The following is a 25106-nucleotide window of genomic DNA, read 5'->3' as shown; positions in this document are numbered from 1 at the left end:
GTGTGTGCATGCGCCTATGCATCTTGCGTGTGTGTCTGTACATCTGTGCACTAATGTATGTGTGTATTCACCTGCGTGTGTGTGTGTGTGTGCTGGCTCCTTCCTTACCTGCCCAGGCTGTGAGAGGTGCGTGGTGAGGTGCCCGTGCAGAACAGCAGTCTGAAGTCCTTTACCAAAGCATCCCCCGGTCTCTGATTCAACCTCTGAGCCAGACGAGATAGCTTACTCTTACTCCACCTGACAGAGGAGACGGGGAAAGAGGAGGGAGGAGAGTTGAAAGGAGGGAGGAGAGGAGGGAGGTCAGTCCTGAACGGTATCCTTGAGCGGAGATGTTAAGATTAGAAGCAAAAGGTAAATTCCTCACTGTCTCTCTATCACACAGAAAAGGAGAGGAAAGTACAGTAGGCATTTCTCTCTGAGCTCTAAGGAGTGCCAGGTGTCACTCAGGTAATCGTAGCCCAGGTCAGAAGCTCTCTCCTGGCTGTCTGTCAGGCTGAGTCCCTCTCTGGAGCACATCCAGACTTCTAAATCAATGTTAGTCCATCCTGTTCTGGAACTTCCAAGAAAGCATGTGGAGAAGGGTAGATTATTCAGTCCTTTCTAGAGCTCTATGTCCACATTATGTCAAGCAAAGTAAACCCAGTTCCAGAACTTTATTCTCCAAGGGTCTCTCTCAGGACAAGTGTATCCCCAGAGTGGCGTATTGTCCTGGGTCAGTTTCAGAGCAGCGTAGCCCCTTTGTGGTTCCTACTCTGGAGCTCGTCTCAGAATTCCTCTCTGGGCTGAAAGTACTGAGCACCTGTTCAACGCAGCTCTGTGTAAGCAAGCACATCCCGCTTCAGCTGCACACACTAACCCGCACACACATAAATACACACACACACACACACACACACACACACACACAAACACACACACACAGAAATTAGCACATTAAAGGGAGCAGGGGAGTGAGAGAAAGAGAGAGGGAGAGAGAGAGAGAGAGAGAGAGAGAGAGAGAGAGAGAGAGAGAGAGAGAGAGAGAGAGAGAGAGAACGAGAGAGAGAGAGAGGGGGGGGAAGAGCATGCGAGAGAGAACAAGAGAGAGAGAGCGAGAGAAAGAACGAGAGAGAGAGCGAGAGACAGAGCGAGAGAGAGAATGAGAGAGAGAGAGAGAGACATATAAAGGATGATGTGCTTGGGGGGTTGGGGAGGTGAATGCAGAGCGCAGTGAGAGTGGGCGACTAGAGGAGATGAGCGGAGGGATGCTGAGCGCACACACACACACATGCACACACACACACACACACAGACACACACACACACTGTCAGCAGCCGTTACACAGACTGTACTGAGCACAAAAAGCCTGGGGTTCTTTTAGAGAAGTGGGGATGGAGAGGAGGAGGGGTAGAGGAGGAGGAGGAGGACGGATTACTGGATTAAGGAAAAAGGAGAGATGAGGATGACATGTTGTCAGAGGGGGAGACAGAGATAATGAAGAAGAGAGGAGAGGGGAAGAGTGAGGATGACCTAATAATAAGATGGGTGGAAGGAAATTACACCTGTTGTGAGATGGTGGAGGGGAGTGGAGGAAGTCGAGTGGATGTGGGATGGAGAGGGAGAGGAGAGAAGGGGAGAGCAGGGGAAAGGAGAGGACAGGAGAGCAGGGGAGAGAAGAGAAGAGGAGAGAAGGGGAGAGGAGAGAAGGGGAGAGGAGAGGAGAGGAGGGGAAAGGAGATGGGAGAGGAGAGTAGGGAGAGGAGAGTAGGGAGAGGAGAGTAGGGAGAGGAGAGAAGAGAAGGGGAGAGGAGAGGAGGGGAAGGAGAGAAGGGAAGAGGAAAGAAGGGAAAATGAGAAAGGGGAGAGGGGAGAGGAGAGAAGAGAATGGGGAGGAGAGAAGGGGAGAGGAGAGAAGGGGAGAGGAGAGCAGGGGAAAGGAGAAAGGGGGGCAGGAGAGAAGGGGAGAGGAAAGAAGGGGAAAAGAGAAAGGGGAGAGGAGAGAAGAGAATGGGGAGGAGAGAAGTGGAGAGGAGAGCAGGGGGAGGAGAGAAGGGGAGAGGAGAGCAGGGGAAAGGAGAGAAGAGGAGAGAAGAGAATAGAAGGGGGAGGAGAGAAGGGGAGAGGAGAGCAGGGGGAGGAGAGAAGGGGAGAGGAGAGCAGGGGAAAGGAGAGAAGGGGAGAAGGGGGATGACATGTCATGTTGTCAAAGTGGGAGATGGAGATAATTGAGGTTGACCTATTAAGGAAATGACACCTGTTGTGAGAATGGGGAGGGAGAGTGGAGGAAGCAGAGTGGATGTGGGATGGAGAGGGAGTGAAGAGAAGGGGAGAGGAGAGGAGAGGGAGGAGAGCAAGGGGAGGAGAGAAGGGGAAAGGAGAGAAGAGGAGAGAAGAGGAGAGAAGTGGAGAGGAGAGAGAGAGAATGAGAGAGGAGAGAAGAGGAGAGAAGAGAAGGGGAGAGGAATGAGAGAAGAGGATAGGATAGGAGAGAAGGGGAGAGAGTAGAGGGGAGGGGAGAGAAGGGGAGAGGAGAGAAGGGGAGAGGAGAGAAGAGAAGAGGAGAGGACAGGAGAGAAGCGGGAGGAGGGAAGAGGAGAGAAGGGGAGAGGAGAACAGGGGGAGGAGAGGAGGGGAAAGGATAGAAGGGGAGAGGAGAACAGGGGGAGGAGAGAGGGGAGATGAGAGAAGGGGAGAGGAGAGAAGGGGAGAGATGAGGAGAGAATAGGAGAGAAGGGCAGAGGAGAAAGAGAAGGGGAGAGGAGAGAAGAGGATAGGAGAGAAGGGGAAAGGAGAGAAGGGGACAGGAGAGGAGAGAAGAAAAGGGAAGAGGTGAGGAGAGAAGAGGAGAGGGGAGATGAGAGAATGGGAGGGGAGAGAACTGGAGAGATGAGGAGAGAAGGGGAAGGGAGAGAAGAGGAGAGAAGAGAAGGGGAGAGGAGAGAGAAGAAGAGGAGAGAAGGGGAGAGGAGAGAGAAGAAGAGGAGAGAAGGGGAGAGGATAGGAGGGGAGCGGATAGAAGTGGAGAGGAGAGAAGGGGAGAGGAGAGCAGGGGAAGGAGAGAAGGGGAGAAGGAGAGAGGAGAGAGAGAAGGGGAGAGCAAAGAAGGGGAGATGAGAGAGAGCAGGGGAGAGGAGAGAAGGGGAGAGGAGAGCAGGGAGAGGAGAGAAGGGGAGAGGAGAGCAGGGAGAGGAGAGAAGGGGAGAGGAGAGCAGGGGTAAGGAGAGAAGGGGAGAGGAGAGAATAAAAGGGGGAGGGGAGTAGGGGAGAGGAGAGCAGGGGGGGAGAGAAGGGGAGAGGAGAGCAGGGGAAAGGAGAGAAGAGGAGAGAAGAGAATAGAAGGGGGAGGAGAGAAGGGGAGACGAGAGAAGGGGATGACATGTCATGTTGTCAGAGGGGGAGATGGAGATAATTGAGGTTGACCTATTAAGGAAATGACGCCTGTTGTGAGAATGGGGAGGGAGAGTGGAGGAAGCAGAGTGGATGTGGGATGGAGAGGGAGAGGAGAGAAGGGGAGAGGAGAGAGAGAAGGAGAGAGGAGAGGAGAGAAGAGGAGAGAAGGGGAAAGGAGAGAGAGAAGAGGACAGGATAGAAATGGAGAGGAGAGTAGGGGAGAGGATAGAAGGGGAGAGCAGGGGAGAGGAGAGAAGAAGAGAGGAGAGAAGGGGAGAGGAGGGGAGAGGAGAGCAGGGGAGAGGAGAGAAGGGGAGAGGAGAGGAGACAATGGGTGAGAAGGGGAGAGGAGAGAGAGAAGGGGAGAGGAGGGGAGAGGCGAGAGAGAAGGGGAGAGGAGAGGAAAGAAGGGGAGAGAAAGGGAGAGGAGAAAAGGGGAGAGGAGAGAATTGGAGAGAAGGGGAGAGGAGAGAATTGGAGAGAAGGGGAGAGAAGGGGAGAGAATGGGAGAGAAGGGGAGAGGAGAGAAGGGGAGAGAAGGGGTGAGGAGAGAAGGGGAGAGGAGAGAAGGGGAGAGAAGGGGAGAGGAGAGGTGAGAAGGGGAGAGAATTGGAGAGGAGAGAAGGGGAGAGAAGGGGAGAGGATAGAAGGGGAGAGGTGAGGAGAGGAGAGAGAGAGAAGGGGAGAGAAAGGGAGAGGAGAGAGAGAGAAGGGGAGAGAAAGGGAGAGGAGAGAAGGGGAGAGGAGAGAAGGGGAACGAAGTGGAGAGGCGAGAAGGGGAGAGAAGGGGAGAGGAGAGAAGGGGAGAGAAGGGGATAGAACCTGTTGTTCTCTAGCTCATCTCCATTCTCTTGCTTATCTGTAGAAACAGCTGCCTAATCTACAATGAGCGGGTGCATGTGTGCATGTGTGTGTGTGTGTGTGTGTGTGTGTGTGTGTGTGTGTGTGTGTGTGTGTGTGTGTGTCTGTGTGTGTCTGTGTCTGTGTGTGTCTGTGTCTGTGTGTGTCTGTGTCTGTGTGTCTGTGTGTGTGTGTGTGTGTGTGTGTGTCTGTGTGTGTCTGTGTCTGTGTCTGTGTGTGTCTGTGTCTGTGTCTGTGTGTGTCTGTGTCTGTGTGTCTGTGTGTGTGTGGCATTGATTCAGTGAGCTGTCGGCCAACACCATGACAGTAAAATAATGAGATTGTAAATAAGACGGATCTTATTTGCACTGCATACAGCTGAGATGCTACTGTATATAGGGTAACACACACACACTCCAACCACAATCTAAACGCTCCCACTAAGTGACTAACAAAGAATGATAATATTGAACCCAAGCAGGAATGCGTTTGTTGACCATTGTCATAATGCAGAAATGTCTTCAATGTTATTAAATGTGAATAAATTAGATCCTCTCCCTGTTTTTTCTTAGAATACTTTTAATGACTATAAAGTGAATGTACAGCGATTCAAATGGATTTCTTTCCCATCTCTCCCATCAACAGGTTGATTCCCAGGCAGGAAGGACCTGTCTAGCTGTGTGTCAGTACCAGCAGGTTAACTCCCAGGCAGGAAGGACCTGTCTAGCTGTGTGTCAGTACCAGCAGGTTAATGCCCAGGCAGGAAGGACCTGTCTAGCTGTCTGTGTGTCAGTATCAGTAGGCTGGTTATAGTCAGGTCCTTGTCCCTGTCTCTGTGTACACACTTACACACACACACAATACCATCTGTGTGCACTATATCATAAGCAAATCCACTGCCTGTTCACCCCGCTATCATCCAGAAGGCGAGGTCAGTACAGGTGCATCAAAGCTGGGACCGAGAGACTGAAAAACAGCTTCTATCTCAAGGCCATCACACTGTTAAACAGCCACCACTAACATTGAGTGGCTGCTGCCAACACACTGACACTGACTCAACTCCAGCCACTTTAATAATGGGAATTGATGGGAAATTATGTAAATATATCACTAGCCACTTTAAACAATGCTACCTTATATAATGTTACTTACCCTACATTATTAATCTCATATGTATACGTATATACTGTACTCTATATCATCGACTGCATCCTTATGTAATACATGTATCACTAGCCACTTTAACTATGCCACTTTGTTTACATACTCATCTCATATGTATATACTGTACTCGATACCATCTACTGTATCTTGCCTATGCTGCCCTGTACCATCACTCATTCATATATCCTTATGTACATATTCTTTATCCCCTTACACTGTGTATAAGACAGTAGTTTTGGAATTGTTAGTTAGATTACTTGTTGGTTATTACTGCATTGTCGGAACTAGAAGCACAAGCATTTCGCTACACTCGCATTAACATCTGCTAACCATGTGTATCTGACAAATAACATTTGATTTGATTTGATTTGATACCAGCAAACAACAAGTGTATTGATGTCATAGACTATTGATGTCATAGAGTATTGATGTCATAGTATATTGATGTCATAGAGTATTGATTTCATAGAGTATGTCACTAGGGAGACGTCCAGTTCCAACTGGTTTCTCTTTATGACTAATATAGAATGTGGCATTCATTGGAATTGACCTGCAGTACAGTATCACTGGTAAAGTGCTATCATTCAGACAGATAGGACAGGGTTTTGTACACACACGCCACCCCCTGCCCTTGCAGCCAGCAGTCTGAGTCGTGATTAGTTGGTAACTATCCATCGTGTCATCAAAGTGGGGTCCTTTGATAGATCAGACGCCCTGCTGGGAGCCTTGGGAAACCGTCAGCGGCCACAGACTGCAATTTTCCTCTGTAACTTGATGTGACACACATACTTACACACACACACACACGTTAGCAACGGGTAGATAGAGGTAATCAGGGATCTAATATGAAACTGGTGAAAGCAATTTCATTCCTTCACAGGAACCTGATACAATTATGTTTGTTGTGTGGCTAGCCACTGGATTACGCTGAATGCAGCCAAAGCTAACCACTTTTGGAGCTATCTAGTACTCTCAAATTGTATCCTGATGTCGACAGCAGATAAGAGTTATATTCCTTATAGAGCTACCTTAGCTAGCTAACATACATTTGGAGAGGACAAGTTATGGCTAGCTAGCTGGCATTAGCAATGTTTAAAATGGCAATGAATCTAGTCAGTTAGCAAACGATGCAACAAAAGTGTAATTTATGATTTAAAAAATAGGCTCTGCAATTCAGGAATCACAGTTGCATGTACACCTTTTACCATTGTTCAATTAGTTAGCCATTTAAACATGTACTTTTTTGCTGAAAACTCTGTTTTTGCCTTTGACCTCATTGGCTTTCATGGATTTTTGTCTGAAGTGTGGCACTCGAGCATGGTTAGCGACAGTTGCTACCATCGGAGCACTGGGCTTGGTTGCACAAAATTCTGAGGCGGGGCTTAGCAAAGGGTCAATAGAAATGAATAGTAACGGGGCCATTTTGTAGGCACTAACTCCGCCATGGCTCATTGGCCAAAGCCTAAGGAGAACTTAATGGGGTTTTTTTCTGGTTTTTGGAAAAAAGCCTAAATAAGGTCAGTGGTAAACACCAGCTTAGGAAATCTTATATGTTTAATTCTATGGGATAATATTCATCAGTTAACGTCACTTTTTGTGAATTTGGAAGCATTTATGTAATCAAAACAACCAAATTCATAAAGGTCATGTTAACTGACCGATATGATGTCATAGAACAAAACGTAGAACATCTCCTGATATCATGACACAAGGCAGTTGCAGACCCAGGAGGCAGAGGGTTGGAGTCTTACAATGTTTATCAATCCAAAAGGTGTAGACAAGAGAATGGTCGTGGACAGGCAAAAAGGTCAAAACCAGATCAGAGTCCAGGAGGTACATAGTGGCAGATAGGCTGGTGGTCAAAGCAGGCAGAATGGTCAAGCTGGAGGGATCAGAGTCTAGGAGGTACAGAGTGGGAGACAGACTGGTGGTCAAAGCAGGCAGAATGGTCAAGCTGGAGGGATCAGAGTCTAGGAGGTACAGTACATAGTGGGTAGACAGACTGGTGGTCAAGGCAGGCAGAATGGTCAAGCAGGCAGGTACAGAGTGGCAGACAGACTGGTGGTCAAGGCAAGCAGAATGGTCAAGCAAGCACAGAGTCCAGAAACAGGCAAGGGTCAAAACCAGATCAGAGTCCAGAAACAGGCAAGGGTCAAAACTGGGGGACTAATTCAAAAAGAGAACAGCAACGGCAGAAGTACTGTCACACCCTGACCTGAGTATTCTTTGTTTTCTTTCTATATTTTGGTTAGGTCAGGGTGTGACGAGGGTGGTATGTGTGTTTTTGTCTCATCTAGGGTGTTTGTACTGTCTAGGGGTTTTGTAGATTTATGGGGTTGTTTCCATCTAGGTGTTTATGTAGGTGTATAGTTGCCTCGATTGGTTCTCAATTAGATGCAGGTGTTTATCGTTGTCTCTGATTGGGAACTATATTTAGGCAGCCATCTTCTTTGGGTATTTTGTGGGTTATTGTCTATGTTATGTTGCACGTTAGCACATTGTTTATATAGCGGTCACGGTCGTCTTATTCGTTTTGTTGTTTTTGTTTAAGTGTTCTTCGTGTTCTTCATTAAATAAGGAAGAATGTATTCTAACCACGCTGTGCTTTGGTCTACTCCATACAACGATCGTGACAGAATCACCCAGCAACCAAGGACCAAGCGGCGTGGTAACGGGCAGCGGCAGCAGCGAACACAAGACTCCTGGACTTGGGAGGAGATATTAGACGGTAAGGGACCATGGGAACAGCCGGGTGAATATCACCGTCCCAAGGCAGAGCTGGAGACAGCGAAGGCCAAGAGGCGCTGGTATGAGGAGGCAGCGCGGCTGGAAGCCCGAGAGGCAGCCCCAAAAAATGTCTTGGGGGGTGGCACACAGGGAGTGTGGCGAACTCAGGTAGGAGACCTGCGCCAACTTCCTGTGCTTAGCGGAGAGAGAGAGGAACCGGGCAGGCACTGTGTTATGCGGTGGAGCACACGGTGTCCCTGGTGCGTGTGCACAGCCCGGTGCGGTACATTCCAGCTCCTCGTACCGGCCGGGCTAGAGTGGGCATCGAGCCAGGTGCCATGAAGCCGGCTCTACGCATATGGTCTCCAGTGCGTCTCCTCGGGCCGGCGTATATGGCACCTGCTTTACGCATGGTGTCCCCTGTTCACTAGCACAGCCCAGTGCGGGCTATTCCACCTCACCGCACTGGCCTGGCTACGGGGAGCATACAACCAGGTAAGGTTGAAACCATGAAACACAGGGATAAATACACTGGCACAGAGAGACAGGGAACACAGGGATAAATACACGGGTACAGAGAGACAGGGAACACAGGGATAAATACACTGGCACAGAGAGACAGGGAACACAGTGATAAATACACTGGTACAGAGAGACAGGAAACACAGGGATAAATAAACTGGTACAGAGAGACAGGGAACACAGTGATAAATACACTGGTACAGAGAGACAGGAAACACAGGGATAAATACACGGGTACAGAGAGACAGGGAACACAGGGATAAATACACTGGCACAGAGAGACAGGGAACACAGTGATAAATACACTGGTACAGAGAGACAGGAAACACAGGGATAAATACACTGGGGAAAATAAGCGACACCTGGAGGGGGTGGAGACCATAACGAGGACAGGTGAAACAGATCAGGGTGCGACACCTGAGCCTGTGTTAACCTCCGACTTCATAGTTTGCCATTTATTGTTGTGATTATTGTTGATAGTTCATACATGTAACGACAAACACTTGTGGTGTAAGAGAGTCCATGTGGGTGAAGCAGAAGACATGCAGTGCCTTACACACACACACACACACACACACACACACACACACACACTTTCCTGTGTCAGACTTTCTAGTTATCCCAAACCCCATTCATTTCCTCATTGGAATGGCTGAACGAGCCAGAGGTAACTCATGTCTGGTTATTAGGACTACAAGCTAGTGAGCTCTATTGGAATAAAGGAAGAACTTTTCAACTCGTTCAGTCAAAATAAAGAATGTTTAGACTCATTTTGTTAATTTCATTCAGTAATGTCTAGAACCGCCGAACCACCCACCGGCCAACGACAAATTGAAAACTGATTCTAAACTCACTGAATGATTCTACAAGCAACCACACGGGGCTTATTGGAGCTGACATTTGTGACTGGGACTTAGACAAGGGTGCTTCAAACAATGTACATTTGTTGATTGCTAGCCATACAAAAATGTTTTTTTTTTTATTGATACCTTTGAAACGAGGTCTAGCTGTGTCCATCAATAACATTCAATAATCAATTGATCGTATTCATTCTTGCATCATGTATTTTTTCTTCTCTGTGCTGCCCGCAGTATAATCTATTTTCTCTGTGCGCACATGACAGACAGTTAGTGGTCTGAGGAGAAGCGGATATTAATCCTGCTGTAGAATTCGTTGCGGCCAGCAGGTCAAATGAACGAGTCACTTGGAAAAACTAATCATGACTTTCGAATCAGTAAAATAAAATTCGGGAAAAAAAGGGATTTGTAAAATGATGAATCGTTCCGCTGTTTCCATGGTTCCCATTGAAAGGCAACAGGTAGGAAGAGCTGAGGAGAGAGGAGGAGGGGGGTGTATGTGTTCCGATGTCCTGCTCTTTGAATTAGCTTGACAGGCTAATGTAGGTAACAACGTAGCTAGCAAATTACGATGGATTCTGCTGCTTATGAGCTGCGATGAATTAGCTTCCCAGATAATGTAGGGAGAAAGAGAGAGAGAGAGAGAGAGAGAGAGAGAAAGGGAATGAAAGAGAAAGCGAGAGAAAGGTGAGCTAGAGAAAAGGAGGGAGAAAGAGAGAGAGAGAGAGAAAGGGAGGGAAAGAGAAAGCGAGAGAAAGGAGAGGTAGAGAAAAGGAGCGAGAGAGAGAGAGAGAGAGAGAGTGATGTCAGCAAGCGGGAAACACTGCCTGAAGAAGATGAGAACATTCTGGCCTCATCTGGGACAAAAGAGCAGAGGAATATGACGGTTGCCATAGTCACACCACTCATCTAAAGAGCTAGTCTTCACCCGGTGTCTTTGAGATATATTTTAGGCTACAGTCACAGGGTGATACTCTATGAGATATGAATAGCCTCCATTCATGTTTCGTGTTTCTTTAAAAAAAGCTGCTTATGGTGTTGATGTGCATTCAGCTCCAAGTAAATAACCTTGACTACCAGTAATAGATCACTGCTAAGAGAAAGCTGTCAGCAAGGCCAGCTGTGGACATTGGCTAAAACAAAGAGAAGTTGAAAAAAATTTATAATAATGTTTTTTCTGTCAGTCAGGGGCAACTGGCTTCTGGCAGCTTCTATACATATTATTCAAAATGTGTATAGAAATACAGTAGTATAGAGTAGCTCTCCAATAAATTCACCTCAGATCGAACTATTTGAAAAGCAGAATCTAGACTGAGAATTAGGAGAGGGTGGTCGGCCATTTCAGACCTATGTCACCCTCTCTGACCTCTCGCTCCTCTAGGGAAACTCTTGAGCTGTGACCCCAAACACATGCATTACACACACAAACATGAGGTGACATGGGAGAGAGAGAGAGAGAGAGAGAGACGTACACCGTTTTGGGGCGAGGGGCTGAAGCGCGAGGGTGGCTTTGTTCCTCTGAGAAGTTTGGAATAGTATACAGGTCAAAGGTCATGGTCGGTTGACCCCAGGGCCATCACTCAGACTGGAGGTCATGGAGGTTCCCCAGAGAAGAGGGTTAGGGTACTTAATCCTCTTAAACTGACCTCTCAAACACACACACACACAAGCAGGCAAGCACGCACTTCCGCCGAGAGAGAGCTTATCTGACCGCTCGGCACGCCAGATCGGCCTCATCTCATGTAGATTGTGACCATAAGAAAGTCTTCAGCCCATCATGAGTTTAACTGATACAACACTTCACATCATGAGTTTGACTGATACAACACTTCACATCATGAGTTTGACTGATACTTCACATCATGAGTTTGACTGATACAACACTTCACATTATGAGTTTAACTGATACAACACTTCACATCATGAGTTTGACTGATACAACACTTCACAAATCAATTTGATTTGATTTGATTTGACATTATGAGTTTAACTGATACAACACTTCACATTATGAGTTTAACTGATACAACACTTCACATTATGAGTTTAACTGATACAACACTTCACAAATCAATTTGATTTGATTTGATTTGACATTATGAGTTTAACTGATACAACACTTCACATCATGAGTTTGACTGATACAACACTTCACATCATGAGTTTGACTGATACAACACTTCACATCATGAGTTTGACTGATACAACACTTCACATCATGAGTTTGACAGACACTTCACATCATGAGTTTGACTGATAATTCACATCATGAGTTTAACTGATACAACACTTCACATCATGAGTTTGACTGATACAACACTTCACATTATGAGTTTAACTGATACAACACTTCACATCATGAGTTTGACTGATACAACACTTCACATTATGAGTTTAACTGATACAACACTTCACATTATGAGTTTGACTGATACAACACTTCACATTATGAGTTTGACTGACACTTCACATCATGATATTTCACATAAGGAGTTTGACTGACACTTCACATCATGAGTTTGACTGATACAACACTTCACATTATGAGTTTAACTGATACAACACTTCACATCATGAGTTTAACTGATACAACACTTCACATCATGAGTTTGACTGATACAACACTTCACATCATGAGTTTAACTGATACAACACTTCACATCATGAGTTTAACTGATACAACACTTCACATCATGAGTTTAACTGATACAACACTTCACATCATGAGTTTGACTGATACAACACTTCACATTATGAGTTTGACTGATAATTCACATCATGAGTTTGACTGATACAACACTTCACATTATGAGTTTGACTGACACTTCACATCATGATATTTCACATAAGGAGTTTAACTGATACAACACTTCACATCATGAGTTTGACTGATACAACACTTCACATTATGAGTTTGACTGATACTTCACATTATGAGTTTGACTGATACAACACTTCACATCATGATATTTCACATAAGGAGTTTGACTGATACTTCACATTATGAGTTTAACTGATACTTCACATTATGAGTTTGACTGATACAACACTTCACATTATGAGTTTAACTGATACTTCACATTATGAGTTTAACTGATACAACACTTCACATCATGAGTTTAGCTGATACTTCACATTATGAGTTTAACTGATACTTCACATTATGAGTTTAACTGATACAACACTTCACATTATGAGTTTAACTGATACAACACTTCACATTATGAGTTTGACTGATACTTCACATTATGAGTTTAACTGATACAACACTTCACATTATGAGTTTGACTGATACAACACTTCACATGATGAGTTTGACTGATACAACACTTCACATAATGAGTTTGACTGATACAACACTTCACATCATGAGTTTGACTGATACAACACTTCACATCATGAGTTTGACTGATACAACACTTCACATAATGAGTTTGACTGATAATTCACATCAGGAGTTTAACTGATACAACACTTCACATAATGAGTTTGACTGACACAACACTTCACATTATGAGTTTGACTGATAATTCACATCAGGAGTTTAACTGATACAACACTTCACATTATGAGTTTAGCTGATACAACACTTCACATAATGAGTTTGACTGATACAACACTTCACATCATGAGTTTGACTGATTCTTCACATGCTGAGTTTGACTGAATCTTCACATAATGAGTTTAGCTGATAAAACACTTCACATACTGAGTTTGATTGATATTTCACATAATGAGTTTGACTGATACAACACTTCACATCATGACTTTGACTGATACAACACTTCACATCATGAGTTTGACTGACACTTCACATCATGAGTTTGATTGATACAACACTTCACATACTGAGTTTGATTGATATTTCACATAATGAGTTTGACTGATACAACACTTCACATTATGACTTTGACTGATACAACACTTCACATCATGAGTTTGACTGACACAACACTTCACATAATGAGTTTGACTGATACAACACTTCACATTATGACTTTGACTGATACAACACTTCACATCATGACTTTGACTGATACAACACTTCACATCATGAGTTTGACTGATACAACACTTCACATCATGACTTTGACTGATACAACACTTCACATTATGACTTTGACTGATACAACACTTCACATCATGAGTTTGACTGACACAACACTTCACATCATGACTTTGACTGATACAACACTTCACATCATGAGTTTGACTGATACAACACTTCACATCATGACTTTGACTGATACAACACTTCACATCATGACTTTGACTGATACAACACTTCACATCATGAGTTTGACTGATACAACACTTCACATCATGACTTTGACTGATACAACACTTCACATCATGACTTTGACTGATACAACACTTCACATCATGAGTTTGACTGATACAACACTTCACATCATGACTTTGACTGATACAACACTTCACATCATGAGTTTGACAGACACTTCACATACTGAGTTTGATTGATATTTCACATAATGAGTTTAACTGATACAACACTTCACATTATGAGTTTAGCTGATACAACACTTCACATAATGAGTTTGACTGATACAACACTTCACATCATGAGTTTGATTGATACAACACTTCACATCATGAGTTTGACTGATACAACACTTCACATAATGAGTTTGACTGATACAACACTTCACATCATGACTTTGACTGATAAAACACTTCACATCATGACTTTGACTGATACAACACTTCACATCATGACTTTGACTGATACAACACTTCACATCATGACTTTGACTGATACAACACTTCACATCATGACTTTGACTGATACAACACTTCACATCATGAGTTTGACTGATACAACACTTCACATCATGAGTTTGATTGTTACAACACTTCCCAATGAGACCCAGTTTACTCATGCATAATGGTTGCATCCAATAAGACAGCCTATTCCCTTTATAGTGCAATACTTTTGACCAGAGCCCTATGGGCACTGTATAGGGAATAGGGTGTATAGGGAATAGGGTGTATAGGGAATAGGGTGTATAGGGAATAGGGTGTATAGGGAATAGGGTGTATAGGGAATAGGGTGTATAGGGAATAGGGTGTATAGAGAATAGGGTGTATAGGGAATAGGGTGTATAGAGAATAGGGTGTATAGAGAATAGGGTGTATAGAGAATAGGGTGTATAGGGAATAGGGTGTATAGGGAATAGGGTGTATAGAGAATAGGGTGTATAGGGAATAGGGTGTATAGAGAATAGGGTGTATAGGGAATAGGGTGTATAGAGAATAGGGTGTATAGGGAATAGGGTGTATAGAGAATAGGGTGTATAGGGAATAGGGTGTATAGGGAATAGGGTGTATAGAGAATAGGGTGTATAGGGAATAGGGTGTATAGGGAATAGGGTGTATACAGAATAGGGTGTATAGGGAATAGGGTGTATAGAGAATAGGGTGCCATTTGGGACAAAGCGTAATGCCTTTCACACTTCACTCCAGAACATAACAGCTCATTAATGACTACAGAGGCCGCATTTTTTCACTAGATGAGTAAATACGTAATAACAGAGAATAAGGGTTTTCTCTTCAAATCCCATTCAGAGCGCAAGTCAAGCTTAAAGGATGTTTGTGACTGTCTCCTCTATGTGTTTTAGAATGAATAATGCAAGAACACGTCTCTTCTCTCAGTATGATAATGATTAATAAGCATGCATTTATATAATCTGTTGAGAGGAATACACACCAGACAACAAGGCAATCATGTTAAAGACTGTCTCATAAAGAGCATCCTGTTACCATTTGAATTGTTTGGGAGAAGTTACAGCAGTGAGTTTAAAAGTATCTTGACTGATCCTTTGGCACAACATGTACCCTACATAGTGCACTACATCAGATCTGGTCAAAAGTACACTCTTAGAAAAAAAAAAAGGTGTTTTCTAGAACCTAAAAGGGTTATTCGACTGTCCCCATAGGAGAACCCTTTACAGAAACATTTTTGGTTCAAGGTTGTACCCTTCTGGGTTCCATGTTAAACCCTTTCCAGAGGGTTCTACATGGAACCCATATGAGTGCTACCTGGAACCAAAGAGGGTTCTACCTGGAACCAAAAAAAGGCTTCTCCTATGGGGACAACCAAAGAACCCTTTTGGAAGAGTGTAGTGCACTATATAGGGAAGAGGCTGTCATCTGGAACACACTCCTTGAGCCAAAGTGCATGATAAAAACCTTGGTAGCTTGGTAGTTTGTAAAGACAGGATGAAAACAGCAACTACGTCAATAGCACCATAGACAAGCACCTTAGTTTCTTTCTCATTAAACGGTTTTCTCTTTTTCTTTCTTGCACTCTAGTTTGTTTCGTTTACTTTCCTTGTCTATCTCTAAATCCCTTTCTAATGTGTTTACTCTTTTATCTATCTTTGTGTCTCGGTGTGGAGGTGATTTCATATTGGATTCCCACAGTGTGATTGCTTGATCACGGACCAGATGTTCATTGATGTATGGTTTTGTCGGTGTGTGTGGGTGGAATGGAATGATTACGTTCCTGTGAGGCAGAGGAATGACTACCGGGAGACACGTGCACATAAAACACAAACAAGGAACATACACACACGTTGTTGAGTAGGGAACAGGTGTTTCTTTAGCTATAAATGCACAGCCATGTACGTAACACCACCCACACCTTTCTCTCTCTCTTCAGAGGACAAAAAAAAAAGGAGAAGAAAGTTGCCATGAGAATGTGAACAGAAAAGTAACTGTCATTTTACAAAAACAAAAGGGAGTGATTTCCAGTCAGATCCGAACAATTATTTTACCACTTTAAAACGCTGCCTATGTAGTGTCAGTGACAGGCTGAACATCAGAAAGTAACCATTACACAGAGAAACGAAAGAACTTTAATGAATCCTCTTTATGGGATCAGGATCCCACACTACAGTACATCACATCAGCATTCAGCCCTCAGATAAATGCTCAAAAATGAAGTGAGTAAGAGAAAAGATAGTAAACAGGGTTTTAAAAAACTCCACACCCTCAAAAATTATTCAGGTGGTTAGTAAATTATACTTGAAAACATCATTATTTTGAAGTTGTTATCTTTACTTGAATATAATTAGTACTTTACTCTACTTCACTTGTTCAACCAACCCCCCCCCCCCCCCAAAAAAAAACAAACAGAATTCAACACAAGATAAATGCCTAATCTAAACAACTATTTGTGTGTAAAAACAACTATAAGGAAAATTGTGTTCAACTTACTACATTTTCATAATATTTCCTTTTAACTTAAGAATTTCAAGTTCATCCAACAACTTGCCATGTGGCTCTATTTTCAGAGGATTGTGGGTCCTTGTTTTTTTTTTACTTTACAAAACGTTTGCATGTTTGAAGAACGAAAAGCACATTTGAATATTAGTATCAAACTGTTTGTTATGCTATGAGGTGTAATGGATCATGATGAATGGATATCAAACCATCAGGCAAGACATTCAATAATAAGACCACCCATTCTCACCATCGGTAAGATCATGTGCGCCACTCTTGACAGAGGCAAATGCATCAAGCTACAGTGTAATGCTGGCAGCTTTACTGCCAGTCAGTATTAGTGGAATGCGCTCAACAATTCCTGCTAAAGTGGATAAAAAGGATGAGGCGATGAAATACATTAAGCCATGTTTAACACTAAGACATGATCAATGAAAGTAACCAATCAGAAAGTAACTAATCAGAAAGTAACCAACCAGAAAGTAACTAATCAGAAAGTAACCAATCAGAAAGTAACCAATCAGAAAGTAACCAATCAGAAAGTAACCAATCAGAAAGTAACCAATCAGAAAGATTAGGTATATCTAAATGTACAACAGCTCTGGATTTGATCAAATTAACTTGGATCTCAGCCATTTATTTATGCTGGACTTAATATATTAGAGTTTGTGAAATACTAAAAGTAAAAATATATCATGTTGGAAATACTCAAAAAGCTGACGCAAATAGTTGCCTCAATTGGTTTAAGTGAAACTAGCACAATATTTTTTTACAGTGCTGATCTCCCACCTCATTGACAGAGCACAACGCCCCCTGAAGCCCCCATGTACCAATGGGGCCTAAGGTTCCCCAGCAGCCTGTAGTAGGCATACTCAACCCTCAGCCTTGCTACCCAGCATCCCCTTGAGCATGCCCACCACGTCCACAGACATCTGTCCCTATATGAACAGACAAAATAATTACAAATTCACAAAACACAAAACAATGGTTGAGCATGCTTTGTAATGTTTCTAAAACAATAAATGTATTACTAGTATGTGATATAATATTACATTTATTTTTTTGTGACCTGAGTCTTTTAACCAAAATATTAAGGATGAGACAAAAATGTTAAACTTCCCATTTAATGGCGGGCGGTTACCGTGGTAACGCCACTTCAGTCATGCTTGTGCCAGTGAGATTGAGTCTGACTAGTAGAAGCGTCTTCCCTAGAAAAACAACCTAGCTTGTGAATAAAACCATGTGAATACCCGAGAAATACAAGGACAAAGTCTCACTTCAGTAGACTTTTGTTTTGAGTAAACTTGACAAACCTTTACACCTGTGCACAGCACTTCTAAAGATGAAACTTTCACTCAGCTCTTCACATGAGCACCTTGAACACAGGCAGTGTTGCAGCGTGAGGTGGAATGGGCGATACATTATAGGATTCGCAGGTCTTTGACTTCATTTACTCGCTATGAAACAAAACGGAGGGAAAACCGCTACTGCAGCATTTATTTGACTATATATGTGATCATACTTGACTATTTTTAAAATCAGAGGTGCAACTTTCACTGGGGATAGGGGGGACATATCCACCCCACATTCTGAAATAGCATTTTCGTGAACTCCCCATGTTCTGGGGTCTTGAAAGAACAGCCACCCTTTACCCTCCCGCACTGTTCCCGCAGCAGGAGTGACATTCAGAGGAGGCACAACGCAATCTTGGCCCTCCTTCCACTGATCAGCGCGTGTGTTATTGGACACATTGCCCGATAAGTTGCTGGGAAGGATTCAGAGACCTCTGTTACTACCTGTTTAAGCAGGCGGGATGATCCGATCCCAGCTCTCTCTCAGCTTCCTCCACAGATCTGCTCATGCTCTACATCATGTACCCTAGCTTTGTGCATCCTTCACCCAGCAGGCTTGAATGCAGGCTGGCTGAAGACGACATTTGTGACTGTAAGATGGGTCTAATGGAACAGTGGTTCTTCATGCAACCACATCCATGTCGGTGTGCTGGCCTTCCTGGGATGTCAAGCTTGAAGGACAGACTGATAGAAAAAAAAGGGTGAGGCCAGTCAAATGAACCCCCTCCAACCTCAAGAGGAACAGCTGTTTGTCCAGGCCCAGCCGACCCACCCTCCTCAGCAGTTTTGTACGCTGTCTCCATCCCACTAAGACCATCATGATATACCAATCCCTGGGCTGCTTGTGGATGGAAACCCATGACATTAGGACAATGTCCACCGGGCCCCGTCAACCTTTTTGTAGTGGCAGGTACTGTACAAGGCCGCAGCTCGAATCCAGTGCTGACCAGAATGAATGAACAAGCATCCTTTGAAGCTCCTGTTTTAAACCTCTGGCTGTGACACTATCAGTCTGTGACACAGGGTGTAAGTGGCCAAGCTGTTGGCTACCAGAAGCCTTCCTATATAGGACAGCAACCATTTCCCCTGAGATAGTCTGGCACACACCTTCTCCACTAAAACCTCCCAGTTATTTTTCTGAAACTCCTCTGAGCCTAAAAAACTAAAACTGTCCATTCCTACCCCACTGCAACCCCGCTGGTAGCTGTGTGTGTGTGTGTGTGTGTGTGTGTGTGTGTGTGTGTGTGTGTGTGTGTGTGTGTGTGTGTGTGTGTGTGTGTGTGTGTGTGTGTGTGTGTGTGTGTGTGTGTGCGTGTGTGTGCGTGTGCGTGCGTGAGCAAAAAAGCATCAATGTCGGCAATGAATTCAGAAACTCAAAGTGGCTTTTGGTAATTTCAGAAAAAAGGTTTTAATGTAACAGATATGGATCAGATATGGAACACAACTGACATTGTGCATCCAGACTATTTAGTTTGAAAGTCCACATAATGGATAACACTCAATGAGAGGTGCTCAAATAAATGAAGCATCAAGTATTGGGAGTAAATAGCATTCTACATAGTAGGCTGATTGGGTATGGGGAAATAGAACATTTTATATTATGTGATATTTTGAACACACACACACATAGCTGCGGGGCTTCTCCTATTCTACTGGCACTCAATGGTCCTTTTTTAAACAATCAAATGTACTGAGGTAAAACTAGACATAAAACACAGACAGGGGGGTGGTGGGAAGAGAGAAAAGGACGGGAGAAGATGAATGGATGAAGAGGGGAGGAAGAATAAAAACAGATGAGGGAACTACTCCAACCCTCTTCAACCACAGCATGATGACAAAGACTGATGCAGACTTCTGTTCTCCAGACCCCTGCAGGAAAGGAGCTTAACAACCTGATTGGCTATCCATTAGCTATGTCCCCCTACGTCTTTCCTAACGCTGGCACTCTCATGCCGTTGGGTTTGTCACCATGGCAACCCAGTAGCAGAAACCGTACTTCTTCTTAATGGTCACCGCGGGCCCTACTGACTCTCACTGCAGGTGCTGTAACCAGCGTGTGTAGAACATCAGTCGAGCACATACACACACAAACACACACGCGTTCGGATGCTCTCACACATGCGCGTACACACACACACACACACACACACATGCACGCGTTCGGATGCTCTCACCCATGCACGTACACACACACACAAACACACACATGCACTGTGACGTGATCCTTCGTTGCTCTCTTGTTCGACTGCCAATACTGTAGTAGCTGTTCTCCCTGTCTTTTGCCTGGTACAGTAGATATGGTGCAACACTACACCACAGTAGTTGACTGTCTTTTGCCTGCCAGTCCATTGCCTGGCCGAGTGTGAAAAAGCCTGTAGAGTGTAGAGGACTGCTGGATCAATGACCTGATGTGAGTCAAGAGAACAGCCCCACAAGGTAACCAGGGAGTCAGTGTGTGTGTGTGTATCTTTGTATGTGTGTGTGTGTGTGTTTGTGTGTGGTAGTATTGATCCAGTGTCCTAAATTGTCCCGGTAAATCTAGTAATCTCACACACTATAGCCATCTGGCTGGCTGCAACACACATCTTCAGACAACTCAACAAGCACACAAGATCAACACAGATCAACACTATCACACAGATCAACACTATCACACTGATCGACACTATCACACAGATCAACACTCTATCACACTGATCAACACTCTATCACACAGATCAACACCATCACACAGATCAACACTCAATCACACAGATCAACACTATCACACAGATAAACACTATCACACAGATCAACACACTATCACACAGATCAACACTATCACACAGGTCAACACAGATCAACACTATCACACAGATCAACACTATCACACAGATCAACACTCTATCACACAGATCAACACTATCACACTGATCAACACTATCACACTGATCAACACTATCACACAGATCAACACTATCACACAGATCAACACTCTATGACACAGATCAATACACTATCACACAGATCAACACTCTATCACACAGATCAACACTCTATCACACAGATCAACACTCTATCACACAGATCAACACTCTATCACACAGATCAACACTATCACACAGATCAATACTATCACACAGATCAACACTATCACACAGATCAACACTCTATAACACAGATCAATACTATCACACAGATCAACACTCTATCACACAGATCAACACATTATCACACAGATCAACACTATCACACAGATCATAGAGTGTTGATCACACAGTGTTGATCACACTCTATCAACACAGATCAACACTATCACACAGATCAACATTCTATCACACAGATCAACACTATCACCCACATCAACACTCTATGACACCGATCAACACTATCACACTGATCAACACTTTGTGATGGAAGGTTTGGTTGGGTGTAATTGTGTTGCTGTCCTGGGGCTCTGTGGGGTCTGTTTGTGAACAGAGCCCCAGGACTAGCTGGTTGACAGGACTCTTCTTTAGGTTCATCTCCTTGCAGATTTGAGCTTTGTGATGGATGGTTTGGGAATCGCTGTCCTTTAGGTGGTTGTGGAATTTTAACGTCTCTATTATGGATTTTGATAATTAGTGGGTATAGTCCTAATTCTGCTCTGCATGCATTAATGGGATATTTGTATAGAATTCTGCATGCAGTCTCAATTGAGTACACGTGTAAGATGTGTAAAGGCCATAACATGAAGAACGTGTCCACAAGTCTGACATGTGTCTGTCTGTGTGCGTCCGTCTACTGGCATTCGATCCAAACCGTGAAAAAGCGACTTGAGCAAAATATAACAATAGGTGTTTGTTTAGGGCCTTTCATGACATACATGTGAACGTATTGTTCGTCACCTAGTGTTTGGCTGCCCTTGAAGAAAGAGTCAATTCCCTGATGAAGAAAATGTGTTGGTTGGTTTGTTGTGCAACTTGTACAATGAAACTGAACCTCCTGCTAACATTATGTCTCAAAGTACAGCATGGTCGCACATGTGCTCACACAACCCCCCCACCCACCAATGGATCTAAAGCTCATTTAGCACACAAATTAATCTCCATGGCTACGGAAGCCCTTGGGCATCACAACACAGTATTCTAATGTTCCATCAACATGCCCCAAGCAAAGCCACTAAGCCGCCAAGGCCAGACACTGTTACACAACAGCCCTATCCACCTAACGCCATACAGTCAGTGCTGTTGGATTGGCTAATTAACTAGCAAATGCCATCACTGTAACGGGGAGTTTAACACCATTCAATGTCTCCAGAGACCAGACACAAAACAAAGAATGAAAAAACATTTGAAAATAATGATTATAGTTGCTGGGAATTAAGTTATTATAAAATATGCAAATGAGGAAACAATTATATTATACTGAGTAATTCACTATCCATAATTGAATTACAGTGATAACATCCAGGCTGTATCACAACCGGCCGTGATTGGGAGTCCCATAGAGAGGCGCACAATTGGCCCAGCGTCGTCCGAGTTTGGCCAGTGTAGGCTGTCATTGTAAATAATAATTTGTTCTTAACTGATTTGCCTAGTTAAATAACGGTTAAATAATAAATAAATAAATATAATAATAATAATAATATGGGTATTACAATTAGTAGGGACTGAGGTGATTGGAGGATTATATGATACAATGTTGCCTAAAAAAAACAATGTCCAATCATAAATATCTTTCATACTCCATCAGAGAGCTCCTATTGGCTCATAGCAGTGAGACTAAACGGTCTAGGAAGAGGCACATTTTTTGCTAGATTATTCATTCTTATAAAATACTGTGCATACTGTGGGAACAAAAAAAAAAAGGTGAGCTCAGGTTCAACTAGAAATAAAATAGCTGAAAGCTGGTGCATTGAATGAAGCGTTTGTTCATAACCCTGGTGAGCAGCAAACCATTCACAGCTGATTGGATTTATATAGTGCTTTTCCTGATGCACAGAGTGCTTGCTTAGTAAGAGGGAAAATAGACAGCGATATTAAATTCCTGAATGTTGTATACAAATCTCTCTACTGTAATTACCAGCTCTTTGTAGTTCACTACTCTATTGTAGGGCACCATCCTATTGTAGTGCAATACCCTATTGTAATTCACTACTCTATTTTAGGGCACTATCCTATTGTAGTGCACTACAACACTGCCCTATTGTAGTTCACTGCAACACTACCCTATTGTAGTTCACTACTCTATTGTAGGGCACTATCCTATTGTAGTGCACTACAACATTGCCCTATTTCAGTTCACGACCCTATTGTAGAGCACTACCTTATTGTAGAGCACTACCTTATTGTAGCGCACTACAACACTACCTTATTGTAGTTCACTACGCTATTGTAGTGCACTACCCTATTGTAGTGCACAACCTTATTGTAGTGCACTACCCTATTGTAGTTCACTACCCTATTGTGTGGCTGCCAGATAGAGAGACAGAAAAAACAAGAGGACACTTACTTGTTCCTGGTCTCGTATCTGCCTGTCAATCCAAGACTCTGTGGAGGATGACAAGAGAAAATCATCACTGTGTATGTTTGAGCACGGAGCTAGGCATGCATAATACAACATCAATTCTTGGGAAAATTCAATTCCACATAAATTGTCTCAGTAAATTGCAGCATTTCTTTGCCAATAGCCCCAACCCCGCCTCCTCCTTAGTCTCCCCCCCCTTCCTCAGTTCCCCCCTCCTCCTTCCTTCCTCAGTCCCCCCTCCTCCTCCTCCCTCCTCCTTCCTCCTCAGTCCCCATCCTCCTTCCTCCTCAGTCCCCATCCTCCTTCCTCCTCAGTCTCCCTAGTTTTCCTGGAAAGGACATCTTTAAAGGTTAAATGGTGCATGTCACAGAATTAATATTCTGTTGGGAATCAGGTCATATGTGGACTATTTCTCCAAGAGAAAGGACTGATGGAGACAGTGGGACTTATAGTGGATTGATTGAAGTGGTCCCATGAAGTGGTCCCAATGAAGTGGTCCCATGAAGTGGTCCCAATGAAGTGGTCCCAATGAAGTGGTCCCAATGAAGTGGTCCCAATGAAGTGATCCCATGAAGTGGTCCCATGAAGTGGACCCAGTGAAGTGGTCCCAGTGAAGTGGTCCCAGTGAAGTGGTCTCAGGAAGTGGTCTCAGGAAGTGGTCTCATGAAGTGGTCCCAGTGAAGTGGTCCCAATGAAGTGGTCCCAATGAAGTGGTCCCAATGAAGTGGTCCCAATGAAGTGATCCCATGAAGTGGTCCCATGAAGTGGACCCAGTGAAGTGGTCCCAGTGAAGTGGTCCCAGTGAAGTGGTCTCATGAAGTGGTCTCATGAAGTGGTCCCATGAAGTGGTCCCAATGAAGTGATCCCATGAAGTGGTCTCAGGAAGTGGTCTCATGAAGTGGTCCCAGTGAAGTGGTCCCATGAAGTGGTCCCAATGCAGTGGTCTCATGAAGTGGTCCCATGAAGTGGTCATTAAGCCAGCCGCTACATGAATAAAGGGAGCTGTAAGTACCACACACACAGACAAAATGCAGACACACACACGCGCACTTGCAGACTTAGACACACGCAGACAGACACACGCAGACAAAATGCAGGCACACACACAGACACACACACAGACAAAATGCAGACACACACACTTGCAGACTTACACACACAGACAAAATGCAGGCACACACACACAGACAAAACAGACACAAGCAGGCGCACACACACACAGACAAAACACACACACTCACAGGAGACAGTCGTGACTCTCATCCAAACACACGCAATGCCCTCTCACTTCGCTCAAGGTTATACAGTATGTCCCTGCACAGTCTGAAATGGGAAAGAATAACGATAGCCATAAATACCCTAACAACACAGAACATGTATTATTAACAGAGATCAAAATGTTGCTCTCTCTCTCTCTCTCTCTCTCTCTCTCTCTCTCTCTCTCTCTCTCTCTCTCTCTCTCTCTCTCAGCAACTATTAGCCAGGGCCCAGAGTGGTTCTAACCAGAATAAAGACAATGTCCTACTGTTCATGGTACTGCGT

The 25106-nt window shown here is 43.9% G+C and overlaps 1 protein-coding gene across 1 annotated transcript in view; it reads right to left on the bottom strand.

The window, feature by feature from the left end:
- Nucleotides 1-25106, bottom strand: part of LOC110499541 (ankyrin repeat and fibronectin type-III domain-containing protein 1) — a 157170-nt gene that overhangs the window by 109387 nt on the left and 22677 nt on the right. Inside the window, exons 2-3 of the mRNA XM_090213098.1 lie at nt 23550-24548; nt 109-237 (exon numbers count right to left, since the gene is read on the bottom strand). Coding sequence (XP_090069224.1) covers nt 109-237; nt 23550-23614 — 194 coding nt within the window. The 5' untranslated portion in view covers nt 23615-24548. The remainder of the gene's footprint in view (nt 1-108; nt 238-23549; nt 24549-25106) is intronic.

Source organism: Oncorhynchus mykiss, chromosome 20, assembly GCF_057628025.1.
Source record: "Oncorhynchus mykiss isolate SJ-2025 chromosome 20, ASM5762802v1, whole genome shotgun sequence".
NCBI lineage: Eukaryota > Metazoa > Chordata > Actinopteri > Salmoniformes > Salmonidae > Oncorhynchus > Oncorhynchus mykiss.
This window is presented reverse-complemented; position numbering and strand designations above follow the sequence as displayed.